Below are 16217 nucleotides of genomic sequence, written 5' to 3' on the forward strand. Positions count from 1 at the left end.
CCCTTAACTCACCTTGGCATTGGCAGTATCAAAAATAGTTTCAACGAGTAAGATATCGACCCCACCATCTAGAAGCCCTTCGGCCTGCTCTTTGTATGCTTCAACAAGTTCATCAAACGCTGCAAAAAATAAATCACACCCAGGACATCAGTCATCGATACCCTCCGATTGGCCAGGACATGCTGAGCTCAGGCCTGGCAGCTGTGGACTGATAGTGCTGGTGTATAAGGCATAATGTAAGGACACCACCACCTTTCCTAAGACATCGAATAAAGACACACGGCAGTGACGGGAGTTAACCCAGCAAACCGAACACAGCTGCTCCTAAACGCTTGCCACGCAGCCTCCACTTCCATGGCTGAGCTGAGAATGAGTGAGTGAGGAGGGAGGCGATGACATCTTGGGCGCTGTGGCTTACTTTCAACATCTGTAAAATAGATCATTCTTTCCAAGGATGGTTTTAATCAATCAATCAAGGGATGAGTGTGAGGAACAATTACAGAAACGCGTCACACTGATTTGGATACAGGACAGGCTGAGTCACGTTCTCTGATACTCTCTGTGGTAAAAGGCCTGTGGATTTTGCTCTTGCCCTCTGATACCAACTCTGTCAGCGAGGAAACCTGCCTGATGGGCAAATCCAATCTCAAACAAGCGTTCAATCACTCCTAGGCAAAATTTTTGTTAGAAATGTCTTGAATTGTCTATTACCATCTGAGAGGTCATTCCTCTCCCCACTATACCTCCTTATGAAAACAGAAAAAAATGCTCAGATGTTCACTAAAGAAGCCTAAACAGCACATTTACGCTTGCTCTATAAGTATACTTCATCTTAGACAGCACAAGAGAGGAAAAGTTAGCTCCTCACCATTAGGCCCAGACCAAAGAGGGCACCAATTACACATATGCCCAGCAGAAGCCACCCCTGGTGAAAGAGTGTGGTCTCCACACAGAAAGTTCTGACTAAAATCTACAAACATTATTTGCCTGAACTTGTCATCTACACAAAATTTATTTCCATACATAGTATCATGACTATTCAGCTCTGACAGTTTGATTCCTTTTGCTTTTTGTAGTCATGATGCCCAAAAAATTGACCTAGATTTCTAGACTTTTTGTAAAATCTCAATGCAAGTATGTTTACATATGCTAGTATGTTTACATAGTTTGGACTGCTTTCTGATAAATAAAATGGGGGTGGTGGGTTATTCTATAATAGACCAAGGCCTGGTGTCCAGATTTGCTCAACTTCTCAGTTCAGAGCTTTATTTTGATTGGTTTTATTTCCATAGCTGATAAAGAAGCACTAACACAACACCATGTACATTTTGAAGCAAGCTCAAAAACAATAATAATAATAATAATTTAGATGTTTACTATATTCCAGGGACTACTAGAAGCCCTTTATGTGGATTAAGTCCCAATAACCCCGAGGCAGATCCTATTACTGGTCCCATTTTGCAGATTCATACATTACTGAAACACAGAGGCACTTGCCCACAGTCAATGATTACAAATGATAAATACTCACTGATGTTCCTATAGTCTGGTCTTTCCACAGATGGGGACACAGAGAGTGTCTTATTAGTTGGACCCAGAGCTCCTGCCACAAACCTCTTAATTCCTTTGGAAAAAGAAAAACAAGTGTGAAATCTCTAAATAGCTTGACCTTTCTGTCGAGAATCAATAGGCTATAAGATTTTCCCTAGGACACAGGTCTATACTCATTTGTTCACAACTCTAAAATCCAAAAAAGTGCCAAAGTCCAAATGTTTTTCTTAATTCATTTGACAACAAAACTTGACCTCTCCTGAACTAACAAGACGCTATTTATAGTCTTTATCCCATTTAGTGGGAGACTTATAGATTTTACTGTAAATATGTTTGGTTACGGGGGCTGTCCCAGATCCCACTGGGGAAATTATGAAACATAGGTGATGTGCACATATTATTACCAAGCCAATCCAAAAAAGTCTCTGAGTTCTCACACATCTGGCTTCAAAGTATTTCAGTAAGTAGTCCTTTTCTATCACCACAGCTATATGTGGACAAATTCTCTCTCTCCCTATTAAGAAACCCTAAAGATCCTGAACGCAACATAGTTCTGCAACAGCTCCTCACAGTAGCATTCAACCTGAAGTGCTCCCTGGTATGGCACTGTAGGCCCTTTCCTGGGGGAAGATATTAAATCAGGATTAACAATCATAAAGCCTGAAATTAAAGTATGAAGCAGTCTAAATCTTACTTTAATAACTCATAATTCTTGAATTATCTTTCCTCTAGGCTAGAGTCTAGGTGGTTCTAAAAGAGCCTGAGATGCTGTGTTCATTTACATATCATAACAGAAGCCAGGTTGATACCATCCATTACCTTTGGTGATTTTCTTTTATTTGAGGAAGATTAGTCCTGAGCTAACATCTGCCACGGATCCTCCTCTTTTTACTGAGGAAGGCTGGCCCTGAGCTAACATCTGTGCCCATCTTCCTCTACTTTATATGTGGGACATCTGCCACAGCATGGCTTGCCAAGCGGTGCATAGGTCCGCACCCAGGATCCGAACTGACGAACTCTGGGCGGCGGAAGCAGAATGTGCGAACTTAACCGCTGCACCACTGGGCCAGCCCACCTTTGGTGAGAACCACTCAGTAACTTAGGTTACGCTCTATAATTTAACTGGAGAAGACTACTGACTAGTTGATAACCCAGCCTTTGAACAGTTTACAGACCCACATATTCTTTATCTTCCCCAAAGCTGAATAATAATATGAGCATAAGAAAACGTTCTTATCTTTTCTCTGCTTTAGCTGGTTTAACAGACCCTCTGACCTGCAATCATGTTGGGGTAACAGTCTGTGCATTTCCATGGATTTAAACATTATCTCCCAGAAACAGAGTTCCTAAAAATTGCTTCAGTCGTCATTAGTATGCTGTCTAACTTCCTAACAATTTCGCTTTACATCTCTCCTGCTGACGATAATTTCACATTTCCAAACTTAAGGGGTTCCATATATTTCTTCTATTCCTTTCCCTCCCTCAAAGCCTCCCCACCAGCTGGTGCCCAAGTATGATGGCGGCCAGCCAGGAGGTTTCCTATTTCGGGAGCCACTTTTCAAGTTCCAGCAAGACTGAACCTAATGCCACATCCTTCTGTGTGCTACACAGAGCCTGCAAAGACATTAGTGATATGAAGTGGAAAACGTTCAAAAGACAGTATCTCTTTACCTAAATAAGCCAAACACAGGGATGAGGGTAACTTGAAGGGGATAAGATCAAATACCTTAATGAAAACCAAAATAACCAAAACAGTCAGCTGTTGCCTTAATAACCTGATAGTATGCTTCCAAAGAGAGAAAATGATTTTAGCTGTAAATATACAAGGGAGCCATGGTCCTAGCTACAAAGTTAGGACATAACTCCCAGCAGAGTAAACACAAAATAAACCTTGAGCCCAGGAACAGAGTTGGCTTAGAGATATGTTGAATGCTTGATCATGAAATGACAGAGATGTAATCTACAAACAAGTACGACATGGTGTCTGCAGTGTTGCTAGCAGCCAATTGTCATGAAAGGGGAAAATGTAATAAGGACAGCATATTATAGCTGACAACGTCAAAGGAATTACCTTTGTAAAAAGGGGAGAAAAACGTTCCTTACCTGTCTGGAGAGTGATCTCCTCAGCTGCTTTTCTGGCCACTCCTGCAGAGCACTTGTTCATCTGGTAGGCCTAACACATCAATCACAAATGTTAGCTTGTCCTTCTTTTCCTCCACACAATACATTAGGAATTCATGATCTTCTAAAACCCAGTTTTATTGAGCAAGGAAATACAGAGGGAATTAATTTACGGTCTGAATGAAATCTTAGCCACGAAGGCCTCAAAGGCAGCAGGAAAGGCAAGAGTCTTTGGGAACTGCTTTTCGGTTCTTCCCCTAAACCATGAGCCAGCTGGAGAAAAGGGCAATCTCTGGACATCTGGCATGTTGGAGAATAAGCTGATGTAGTTAACTATTCTGAGAATTAGAGAAAAGTACAGTAATGAAAGGAGCACAGGCTTCAGAGCCAGGAGCCCTGAGTTCCAGGACCAGCTCTGTCACTGCCTGCCTGGGCAGCTTCCTTAGACTTCTCCAGGCCCTGACCTCCTTCACTGTAGAAGAGTTGGAATCACTGGTGCTGAACTTCCTTTAAATTAATTATTAACTTCTTGAGAATGTGGCACAGGGCCATGAACCCTCTCACTAGCAAACAAAATGCAAGTAGACACAAACACATGAAGTATTGCCTACAACCGAAAGAGGTTCAAAGACCTCCTGAGACCCTTCCACAGACCCGGTTGGGAGGTCCCGAACTTGTGATCTTCAAGATCCCGTCTAAGATCCTATGTGACTTGGATCCTCCTATCCAGTAATTAAGAAACCAGAATGTTCTAAAATAGGGGTTAGCACACTATGGCTCCTAGGACAAATCTAGCCTGCTGTCTGTTTTCATAAACAAAGTTTTATTGGAATACAGTCAAGCCCATTCATTTACCTATTGTCTACTGCTGCTTGTGCACTAAAACCACAGAGGTGAGTAGTTGCAACAGAGATTGTGTGTAGCCAACAAAGCCTAAAATATTTACTATCTGGCCCTTTTCAGACAGCCTGCCAAATCCTACCCTAAAATAACACAAAAGTAACTTCAAAACAAATTCAATTTTCCTTCATAAGGCAAAAGGCATGTAATCCCACAAAGCCCCATTACAGTGGGAGAAATCAGTGTCGGAGTGCTCTGGACTACCTGCATGGAAACAGGGGCATGTATCCAGAAAAATCCCACAAAGAAATGGGGTCCTCAGCATCTACGATGTACTTCCATCAAAAACATTTCACAAAATTGGAATAAGGAAGTATCATGTTGATTAAAAAGAAATCAAATCTTCCACCCCACACCCACTGGGATTATTCTTCCAAAAACCCAGAAGAATAACAAGTGTCTGTAAAGATACAGAAAAATTGGAACCCTTGTACACAGCTGGCAGAAATATAAAATGGTGCAGCCACTGTGGAAAACAATATGGTGACTTCTCAAAAAATTTAACATAGAATTACCATATGATACAGCAATTCTACTTCTGGGTATATACCCAAAGGAAAGGATATCTGTACACCCACATTCTCAGGAGCAATTTTTATAACAGCCAAAAGATGGAATAAACCCAAATGTCCATCAATGGATGAATGGATAAACAAAATGTGGTATATACATGTAATGGAATATTATTCAGCCTTAAAATGTAACGAAATTGTGACACATGCTACAACATGAGTGAACCTTGAGGACACTAAACTAAGTGAAATGAGGCAGTCACAAAAGGACAAACACTGTATGATTCCACTTATATGAGGTACCTAGAGGAGCCAAATTCATGAGAAAGAAAGTAGAATGGTGGTTGCCAGGGGCTGGGGGGAGAGGAGAATGTAGAGTTTTGTTTAATGGGTACAGAGTTTCAGTTTTGTAAGATGAAACGAGTTCTGTGGATAAACGGTGGTAACGGTACCACAATAATGTGAATGTACTTAATGCCACTAAACTACACACTTGAAAATGGTTAGGATGGTAAATTTTATGTAACATGTATATTGCCACAATTTAAAAAAAAGGACAACAAATCTGCCACCCAATATTTAAAAATCCTCACAAAACTGTACATCGCCAATCATTACACCTTTATCAACAGACACTGCATAATAAGTATCATTTTTACTTGAGTATTACTTGTCCATAAAAGAAGCCAGTTGGAAAATGAATGGGCTGCTGTGTTTATAAACAGAAGAGATTCAAACTATTTTCCCCATTTGACCACAAACACTAGATAACTAGGCGTCAGCTTGACTCTGCAGCTTCTGGTTGTTTTCTCACTAGCAACTACCAATGTGGCAAATGCTCAGGGACATCTTAGACAGGAGGAAAAACGGAATTCTTACCAAGCGTTCGAGCCCATAGTCAGCTTGGGCAATACTAGTGCTGCTAAAAGTATTTGTTTCAATGATATCCGCCCCAGCCAGCAAGTAGTCCTGAAACAAAAGACAGCACGTCAATACTCAGTTTAGAATCCCTGTCTCCCAACCATAAACATGTCTTCCATCATCATCACCACCAAGCACCTTTGGACCACTTACTAAGTGATGTAAGGCACTGCACTAGAGGCTAGGGATGCAAAAAGTCCTAAGGATTTCATAGAAAGGCACGTGGTGTAAATAAATGAACGCAGAACTTGAATTCAGACAAAGTTCACACACTAAGTTGTGTGAATTGAGTCAAGTTCCTTCAACTCTCTGAGTTTCAGTTCCCTCATTTGAAAGTATTATAACCCTTCTTCACAGGGTGGCTATTTGATGATATAGACAACACATCAAGTGTCTGGCACAGGATGGCACTCAACAAACATTAGTTCTGTTCCCTTACCTTCTCCCTGCTTCTAATCCTCAGCATCTGATCCTCACTGTGAACCGTACTCTCTCTGAGATCTCAGTTCTGACCACAGTTGTTTCCATCCACATCTCCTAGTCCCACTGAATCAGATCTGCACCCTTACTAGAATCTTGAGGAACGTGGTGGCCAGCTTCCTGTTTCCTCTGTTTGAAACCTTTCCTCCTCGTCTCACTCCTTGGACACCACCTCAACCTCAACGTGAGGAGCACTCTGGAATCCCTCAACCCCCGTGATTTTCCAACAGTGAGTACCCAGCCCCTCCTACGCTGATGAACACTGTTTGCAGAAGAGCTGGGAAATGAAAACCAAGATTTACACATTTATATCAATAAGTCACAAACATCCCAAATATCCATCAATAGGGAAATAGCTAAATAAACCATAATATATCCATTTTATTACATGCTATGTGGCAGCTAAAAAATATTGTGTACCTCTGCATATAATGACAAGGAAAGATCTCCAAAAATATTGTGGAGTAGAAAAACAAAATTGATATATAAAGCATGACACCATTAAGTTTAAAACTTACATACACACAAACAGTAATATGAGATTTCTACAGATATATATGTACATATATATATGTATACACATGTATACATATATAAAAAATGAATTACAAAATAATATGGAAAGATAAACACCAACTAATATACGTAGTTATCTCTGGAGAAAAAAATAGAAATTTGGAGTAGTGGTCAAAAAGGAATCTATCCTTATCTACAACTTTTGTTTTATAAGAACAAATTAAAATTTTTCAAAAAGGCAAGAAAAACTGAAAACAACCTTAATGCCTAAGAATAAGGAGATTAGTTAAGTAACTGACGATATATACATAGAACAGGTTATTGTGAAGTCATTAAAACCCTGTTTCAGAATATTTAATGCCCATGGTATATAAGTAAAAAATGTAAATTATAAACCCGTATGAAGTAATATAATCTTGATTTAATTTTAAAAATCCAAGTAAAGAAAACTAGACTGAAATGTAAATTAAAATGTGTGAATGGTAGTTACGTCTTGGTATTGATACTATAAGTGGTTTTTATTTTCTCCTTTACGCTTTTCTAGCAAGACCTTTTTTTTTTCCTTTAACAATGAGCACATACTGTCCTTATAATTACGGAAAAATATTTCTAAATTCCCAGTTATTATTTTCTCCAATTTTGTATAGGGTTGAAAATTTCCATAATATAAAGTTTAAAAGGTGTTTCTTCTAGCTCTGCACTCTCTCCACCTTCTTTCCTGGCTCAATATCCCACTCATGGGCTCCAGATATGACACCCCTTGATTCCAATCTTATTCTCACCAACTAAAAAAATGCCTGATCTGGAGTAAGCTATTTAATTTCTCTGCTCCTCAGTTTTCTCCAGAAAAAGCTGACAAGATCAAAGGAGGGCATTAACGACAGCATTTCTACAGGTTAACAGATGTTTTAAATATTGTTTCCTGTGGGTCTCAGCCTATCAATAATGAGGCGTTCAGCTAGAAAAGCCTGAGGCACTTAGCTGGGCTGCACTACTTGTTGGAGCATCACCTAAGCCAATGTTGTGGCTAGACTGGACCTTGTGTTTATTAGGATTGCAAGACAAACCTCAAAAACCACTATCAGGGGACTTTTGAAAAAACAAGGTTTATTACCTACAAGTCCTAGAGGATATAGGCATGGGGCGCCTGGGGCCACAGAGCAAGGTGGGCAGAGGATGCAGAAAGGTAAGTACACGAGTGTGAACATAGGGTTCTGCATTTAGTGGGATCGAGGGTGGGGTGCCTAGGTTTTGAGGGTTCATGCTTTATTGGAGAATTTAAAACATAAGAGCAGGAATTAGGGTATGAGAAGGGAAAAGCAGTCACTCGAACGGTCAGTTATCTGGGTCACCCAGGGCGTTCTGAAAGGGAAAGTTCATGGGTGGGAGCTGCCCGGTTCCTTCTTTAGTTGCTCAGCTAGTAGCTGCGTCATAGAGCTGGCAGGTGTTGATTCAAGATGGATGTCTTTGAAATGGGTGCCGCTGCAATCAAAAGCTTCATGTTAGGCACTCGGATTACAATCAAAGAAGCTTACTGTCAAGGCACTTTCACTACAAATATAACTTGGACATTCCATTAAAATTAAACATCAGGGGATCTGACCTACCATCACTGACTCCACTAGGAATAAGCGTGAAAGTAACCCAGTCTCTTTCCCTTCTTTGTCCATGAACACGACTTGGTTTCTACATTCAAACAACTCCAGCCAGTAAATATTCACCCAGGAATGCCATAGCCAGGTATATCTTATTGTATTTACAGCCATTTTTGCTTCATGTACCTATCATGGCAACCTTGTTGTTGTATCCAGATGCCTATCTAATACACAGGACAGCGATTCATTCCTTCAACAGTATTCACCGAGCTCTTACCATGTGTGAGATACTGGTCTAGGCAGGGGATGCGGAGTGAAAAACAGGCATAAATTCCTACCCTCAGGAAGCTTATATAAGGATAACCCATGTGAACAATAATGACAAAGCCACATGGCATGGTATTTCGTACGAGTTCATCAACTGTATTATAAGAATTGATATTTGTAACCATACCGAGCAATTCATACCCATGACAACATTCCCAATCAACAATATACTGAGATTTTACAATGGGATCTGACTATGTATTCTCACGGCCTAGCGGAAAAACTTAGTTACCATTCTTCCTGCAGAACCAAACCTGTTCAAGGACCAATTTTGAATCTTGCAGTACCTACAATTCCCATTATGATCAAAGCAAAGGCATTCTTATTTTCTTTCCAATGAAGCCACTCTGCATCTTAGCTAGACCAAAGTCTTGACCACCCAATAGAATGACCCCTTCCACACTCAATGAATCAATCAGTGAGTGAGTTGTTTAGGTGATTTTTTTTTTAAGAAGAGCCTGAGACACCTATAACAATGCACTTCTCCAGAAGATAAACCTTTCTCACTTACTGGTAAATATGCTTTGTCCTTCTAATTGAATCTAGACCAGGAAAAGAGATTAAATCACCTTATTATCTATTCTAGTAATAATTCAATAAAATTCCTATGATAACGTAGAAAACAATTTAATTCTATGTTTATTTTTAAATTTTAAAGTCTAGCAATACCCAGTTACTTGCTTCTGATCTCTTTATGTTGACTTGCCATTTTTACTGGAGACAGAAAAAGGGAAGGAAAGAACACGGGATTTCAAGTCAGTAAATCTCTCTAAGGTCAGGCAAGTTGTTTAACCTCTGTGATCCTCAGTTTCCAGATCTACAAAATGAGAATAATAACTCCCTTTCAGTTTTACTTCATCAGGGCCACTGTAGTGACTTAAATAAGACAGCGTATGTGAAAAGCCTAATGTGACCATGATTTTATGGCTTTTCATTCGAGAATAAATGCCTCAAAAGCAGAAAACCTACCTTCCTCACCTCCTTATCCTAAGTGCTCAACACAGTGCACGACTTTTATTTGGTGTCCAACACCTGCTGTTGGAACAAATCACTCTTTCCGTGCAGCGGTCTGCCCTCAGTGCACAAACGGCTTGTAGAATGACGGAATGAAAATGCAAGAACCTGGGGAGACTTTACCTTATGGATTTGGTAAATGACGTCAGGTTTAGTAATACTTAAAATGTCATTGTTGCCTTTCAGAGGCCTGGCGTGATCTCCAAATTCTTGACCTCGAAAGTCGTCTTCACTCAGCTTAAGCCGCTGGATCATGGTGCCCATCCCTCCATCTAGCACCATAATCTTCTCCTGCAGAATAGCTTCAATTTCATCCTGCAGGGTTTTCTTCATACCTGCTGTAAAGAAATTAAAAATTTGACTTTAAAAACTGAAGGGGAAAAAGAGGGCTGGAGAGGGAGTCTAGAGTAATTTAGAACAATTCACAATAAGGAGTAAATGGGTCTTATAAAAGACATACTCATAACTACAACACTAGAAAAATGCTGCCCCAAAATGTTTTGAGTTATAATAATGCCTAATACAATAAAAGCTTGTACACGGAGCAAAATCACTGGTGAAGCACCAAACCAAGATTAAAGTAGGCTGTAGTTATTCCTGTTTCAGAGATGAGGAAAACAGGCAGCAAAGAGCCAAGTGACCCAAGGCTAGGCCAGGCCACAGAAGAAAGTCTTCAGGGCTCTCTGTTAATTCTGTGCACATGCTCCCTCAGTAGGGAGACTTAGCGTGCATAATCAAAAACCACCAATAATTCCAAACTGCCATTTAAATTTTTAACTTTGTCTCCCCCACCTATTGCCAGAACTAATAATAGCCAACACACAGGGTTTTACTCACCTCTGTTCCATCTATGAAATAATAACCAGCTAATACCCTAGAACTTCTCAACTCTCCCCAGGTCCTTGACTTCTCCTAATTCCCAGCCCTGAAAAGCCACCAATGCCTACTCTTTCCAATCCTATTTTCTGGTTTCCGAGAACGACTAGAAAGTCACAAAACTAGATTCGAATTCTGATTAGAATCAATGAAAATCCATATTATTGAGCCTCTTCTTTGGCTCACCTTTTCTGGGTTACCCTCCACACTTCCTATATCTGCTGTCCCAAACCTCGGCTCTCTTTTAGCACCAAATCCTTCTCACCCTTTTCACTCTACAGGTGATTTCACCTAATCCTATACAAAGAAGCCTTCTGTTGGGCACTCCTCAAATTCACCACCCCCCACCTAACAATCTGCTTGCAGCTTGGCTCACTCTATTTTCCTTCTCTCTACACCTTTAAGGCCTGGGCTTTGCTTGCTCTGCAAAAGCCCACAAGCCCATTGCAACCGTGCGTCCTCTTGGCTCCCTTCTGAGCAAGACGCCCAGCTATTGGGATTTGTCACAATCTAGCGCCTAGACAGCCTGGATCCTACTGTATCTCACTTACAGAACATCGTGTCTTAAAGGGACAGAGAGCCCCTCCACATGAGCTACTGTTCCTGGGAATGCTGGTTGTACCCAGTAGAGCCCCTTGGCAAGCATATAGCCTTCATGTGCCCCGCCTATATAAGAAACCCCTTCCCCACCCGAGGTTGCAGGTGCACATTACTGTCCAGCCAGCTGCCACTGGACCTCCCTGTAAGTAACTCCCAATAAACCCATACGTCTCCTTCACCAACTCCGGGTCTTTTCTTCGGTCTCTCTGCAACTTATCCTGCACCGCTCACCCAACTGGGCGTGTGGCCAGACAGCCCTAATCACCACCATCCCAACACCTCCCATTGCTCATCCCATCTATCCCTTCCCACCTCCAGCAGTTATACCTCAACTTATCTTCTTGATGTGGCATCCTCCCCCACCACTCTACTGAAATTATTTTCTAAAGTCACCAATGACCTTCTAATTATCAGAGACACTTGGCCCCAATCTTAGACCCAGATATTGAACTGTCCACCTGATATCACCACCTAGAATAGCCACCTACCCCTCAACCTAATATTCAAAACCAAACCGGCTACATTCCCTGTCTGATCTCCCTCTTTCTGGACTGGTATCACCCTTCCCAGAAATCTGACCAGAAAATCTAGCTATTATCTGACTCTTTATTCTCCCAGATAACCAACATCTACTCAGATCTCAAGGCTACAGATTTGGCCTCCAAAATGCCATTCGCACTGGTCCCACCTTCCATCACCAATGCCAATCCTTTCTTCAAACCCTCACTACACATTCCAGCCATCACAAATCCTCTCCGAGCTTCAGTCTGCATTCAAAAAAACGAAGAGTAACAATACCTGCTCTGCCCACCACAAAGGTTGTTTTACGGGTTAAAAGAGATCATAGATGTGACGATGTTTTGTCAACAATCAAGTGTCCTAGAAAAGTAGAGATCACCACCTCACCACTGTACCTCGTCACCTTGTTTTCAAATCCATCCCATGTCCCACTACCAGATTAATCTTCCCAAAGAACAATTTCAAACCAGTTGCTTCTCCTACTTAAAACCTTCAACAATACCCTACTGCCCACCAAAATTAATACAAGTTACTTAAAACAAATCACAATGACACCAGCCTGTCTTGTCAACCTTTCCTTCTGTGCTCCCTGAGAGAGAAGCAAAGCTCAAGTCAAATGGGGCTAGCTGTAAGCTTTTTGAGCTCCTTGGAGAAAAAGACCGAGTCTAGACCAACTCATCTCTATCTGTAGCAACACCAAGGAGAGTACCTGGCACTTAAGTGTTCAATAGATATTGCCTTAATTGAGATGGCAAAAAAGTGAGGGAAGAGGAGAAAGAAGAGGGGGTCATTTGAAGTCCAAACCAGTAATGTATGAATATTTGTAAGCTGGCATTGGGTGCAAATTTACAACCCTGCCCTGTCTGCCTGTCCAGAGTCTCAGGTCCACAATACAGGATCAGGGGCTAAATGGTGGCTACAGAGCTATTTTGACTGAATTACTCCACGTAGGCTTCAGGAAGGCTGCTCTGGTAACCTGCAAGGCAAATTTGCCAATATCTGGTTTCTTTCCCAAAGAGCATTGTTTCTTTCAGGGTGTACTATTCCTTTCCAAAGCCAACTCACTGGCTAATTCTGTTTATTGAGCTTGCAGGTGAGATAAACACTTCCTGAAAAAGGAACAAAGTCAAGATCCAATGATCTGACCAGTAGTACTTCAAGTACCAAAGGGACAAAAATCACTTTTTGGGAAATGTGAAGAAAAGGTAGGGCTTACTGAAACATATAATAGGAAGACTGCAGGCATCCGGCAGTGGTCTAGTCATTTCAAGCTAAAGTCAACAAAGCAAATTAAGGTGTGGCATTAATTTGGACATCCCATCATGTGACTGTCCTGTCAGCTGGGAAGCACTCAGAATCTGATTATGATTAAGCTAATGGTGACAGGATAACAAAAGCCACAAAATCCAGGTTTTAGTCCCAGCTCTCATAAGTTGCTATGGGGTTTTGGACAAGATTTCATGCTTCTGCAAAACGGGAAAATATCAGCTCTGCCTTTATCATAGCAACTGTGAAAATAAAATGAGATAATGTATTTAAAAGCATATTTCAGATGTTAAGAGCTGGGCCTCTCAAATCACACAAGTCATGAAATGAGACATATGTGCTTGACATAAACACCCCATCAATGTTTAACTACTCCTATTATGTCATTATTATCACATAGCTAACAAGAAGTGGAGCTAAGATTGAAACTCTAAAGGTTGTGTTCTATATACTACAAAGTCCAGTGGGCCATGAAAAAACATCATGTGAGCCTGCGGCTCTCATCCCTAATCATGCTGGGGCAGGAGGCAGGAATGGCATGTTTGCAGGTCTGGAAATGAACATCAGTCTGGCAAAGATGACAATGCTCAGTGAAAATAATTAAAGGGAGATAGTTTCAAATGGGGAATGGGAAGAGAGAAGATTAAAAACTTTAACCTATATGCCCAACTGAACTCCTTTCTTTTTTTTTAAGATTTTATTTTTCCTTTTTTCTCCCCAAAGCCCCCCAGTACATAGTTGTATATTTTTAGTTGTGGGTCCTTCTAGTTGTGGCATGTGGGATGCCACCTCAGCATGGCTTGATGAGCAGTGCCATGTCTGTGCCCAGGATTTGAACTGGCAAAACCCTGGGCCACCGAAGAGCAGCACGCAAACTTAACCACTCGGCCACGGGGCCGGCCCCTGTACTCCTTCCTTTTTAAAAGGATGTAGCTGCAGTCTACCCTGAAATGAGATCATGTGAGCTTAACTGGGTGACCGAATCAACAGACCAGTGGGAGCACAAGGTGAGGACGTGGGGGAAGTAGGTCACACATTCGAAATTTAATTTTGAAAAGTATTCAAACCTTCTAGAAAAAATGCAATCTTTTCCACAAACAATGAAGTATGTCCTTTGGCATCAACAAAATGGTCAATCAATATTATATTATTTACTTGTCTTTGTTCTTCTATCTCCTCCAATAAGCAAGTACACACATGTTTAATGGGGACAGGAAGAAGAAAGGACAAATTAACATAACAACATAAGAAATGCAGTACCTTCTCCCACCATGAACTACCTCATCAGTGTTGGTTTGGCATTTCTCTACTCACTATAAATCTGACAATGGGGTGTGCCTCCACTACTCCTCCGATTTTCATAAAAAGTCTAAGCACTTTTCCATGGGGCCTCTACTGTATTCACTTTTCACTCCAGAAATATAAACTGTTTTCAGTCTTTAAGACAGTTCACTATTTACCATAAAACAACCCCACCCCCACACATACAAATTCTAAGATCTTAAGAGTCCTCGTATATGCAAGAGATCAAAGGTTTTTTTTAAACTCTAAACATCTCATTTTCTTATAAGAAACTTGACAAACTTATTCTATAACTAAAAGCCCAGAAAAAGCTAAATTAACTTTGAAAAAGTGGAAAGAGGCAACTTGGTCCATCAAATATGATATACTACAAAACCATATCATAAAATTAGGAAAATTTTTATAAAATATAGAATGTCTTTATTATTTAGAATAAGGAAAAATTTCTTAAGACTCAAAAAGCCCAGCCTATATGTTAAAAGAAAAAAAGATGAATGTGACTACACAAAAACTAAGGATTTCTGTCAAACGAAAGTCACCATAGACAAAAGTAATGAACAGATTATGGATTGGAGGAAGATTTTGCAAGGTCTAAAACTGAAAGGGACTAAAATCTATTCCTACAAATCAATAAAAAAATCAAATAGAAAAATGGGCAAAAGGTATGAATAGGCAAGTCGAGGGAGAGGAAAACTCCTCTCAACAATCAACAAGTATATGAAGAGATGCTCAAGCTCATTAGCTATCACAGAGATGTGAAAGAAAATAAGATGATACCAATTTATACCCAGAAGATGGGCAATAATTAGGGGACCTGATAACGCTAAAGAAAATCTGAACCCTCAAAGACGTACATAGGAATGTAGACAGATACAGCCATTCTGAAGAGCAGCTTAGCAGGACTCAGTAAAATAAAGCACGTGGGTATATTTCCCAGACAAAGTCTCACACAGATCCATATAGAACACAAAGGAGGATGTCTGAAAGAGTGGCAAGTTGGAGATAACCCTGGGAAACGGCAAAGCAAAATGTGGTGAATACTCATGTGGAATACTACATGGTGGTAACCAGACATACCACTGTATTGCTGTAGTGTAAGGACAGAATACTGAGTAAAAAAGTCAAAAATGGCTAACTCCCAAGATACTATTTATATAAATTAAAAATACACATATACACAGACTAGAGTCTACAAGGACATGTACAAATACATGGAAATATGTGAAACAGGCTGCCTAGGGGAGCAAGAGAATTGTGAATAGAAAATAGAGGTAAAGGGAATACATAATAAAATAAATACGAATAGGAATTCCAAAGATTGAATACAAAACAACTCTGCAACCGAGGTCCTTAAAACTCCATTGCTTCTACATTATCCTCATGCTTATTTATCCTTTAGGGGATAACGTAAGATTTCTCTTTTAAAGAAACTAAAGGGTATTCCTCCCAGATTTCTTGGTGTAAGTGATCACTATTCTTATCCTTATGTATTCCCCAAGCTTTTCCAGTAGGGGATTATCTTTCAGTGGCTTCTAAAAGTGAAAAACCAGTTGTATGGGTATAAAATGGCTGTAAGTGTATCGGTTGTTAACCCTCATGATCGCGTGGCTGACTGGGAGCTGTAGCTGGCTACCACTGCCCAGCATCATGAGAGAGGATCATCCCACATAACGCCAGCCCAGGGAAAGATCAAAATTCAAACTCAAAGTAGTTTCTA

At 40.5% G+C, this 16217-nt stretch overlaps 1 protein-coding gene across 4 annotated transcripts in view; it reads right to left on the reverse strand.

Moving 5' to 3' along the window:
* MTR (5-methyltetrahydrofolate-homocysteine methyltransferase) overlaps window positions 1-16217 on the reverse strand; it is a 102977-nt gene that overhangs the window by 83821 nt on the left and 2939 nt on the right. For all 4 annotated transcript variants that reach the window (XM_008528903.2, XM_070568234.1, XM_008528904.2 and 1 more), the window contains exons 2-6: window positions 10061-10275; window positions 5964-6053; window positions 3655-3724; window positions 1532-1624; window positions 13-119 (exon numbers count right to left, since the gene is read on the reverse strand). In XM_008528903.2, coding sequence (XP_008527125.1) covers window positions 13-119; window positions 1532-1624; window positions 3655-3724; window positions 5964-6053; window positions 10061-10275 — 575 coding nt within the window. The remainder of the gene's footprint in view (window positions 1-12; window positions 120-1531; window positions 1625-3654; window positions 3725-5963; window positions 6054-10060; window positions 10276-16217) is intronic.

The sequence above is a fragment of the Equus przewalskii genome, chromosome 1, assembly GCF_037783145.1.
Source record: "Equus przewalskii isolate Varuska chromosome 1, EquPr2, whole genome shotgun sequence".
NCBI classification, from domain to species: Eukaryota; Metazoa; Chordata; class Mammalia; order Perissodactyla; family Equidae; genus Equus; species Equus przewalskii.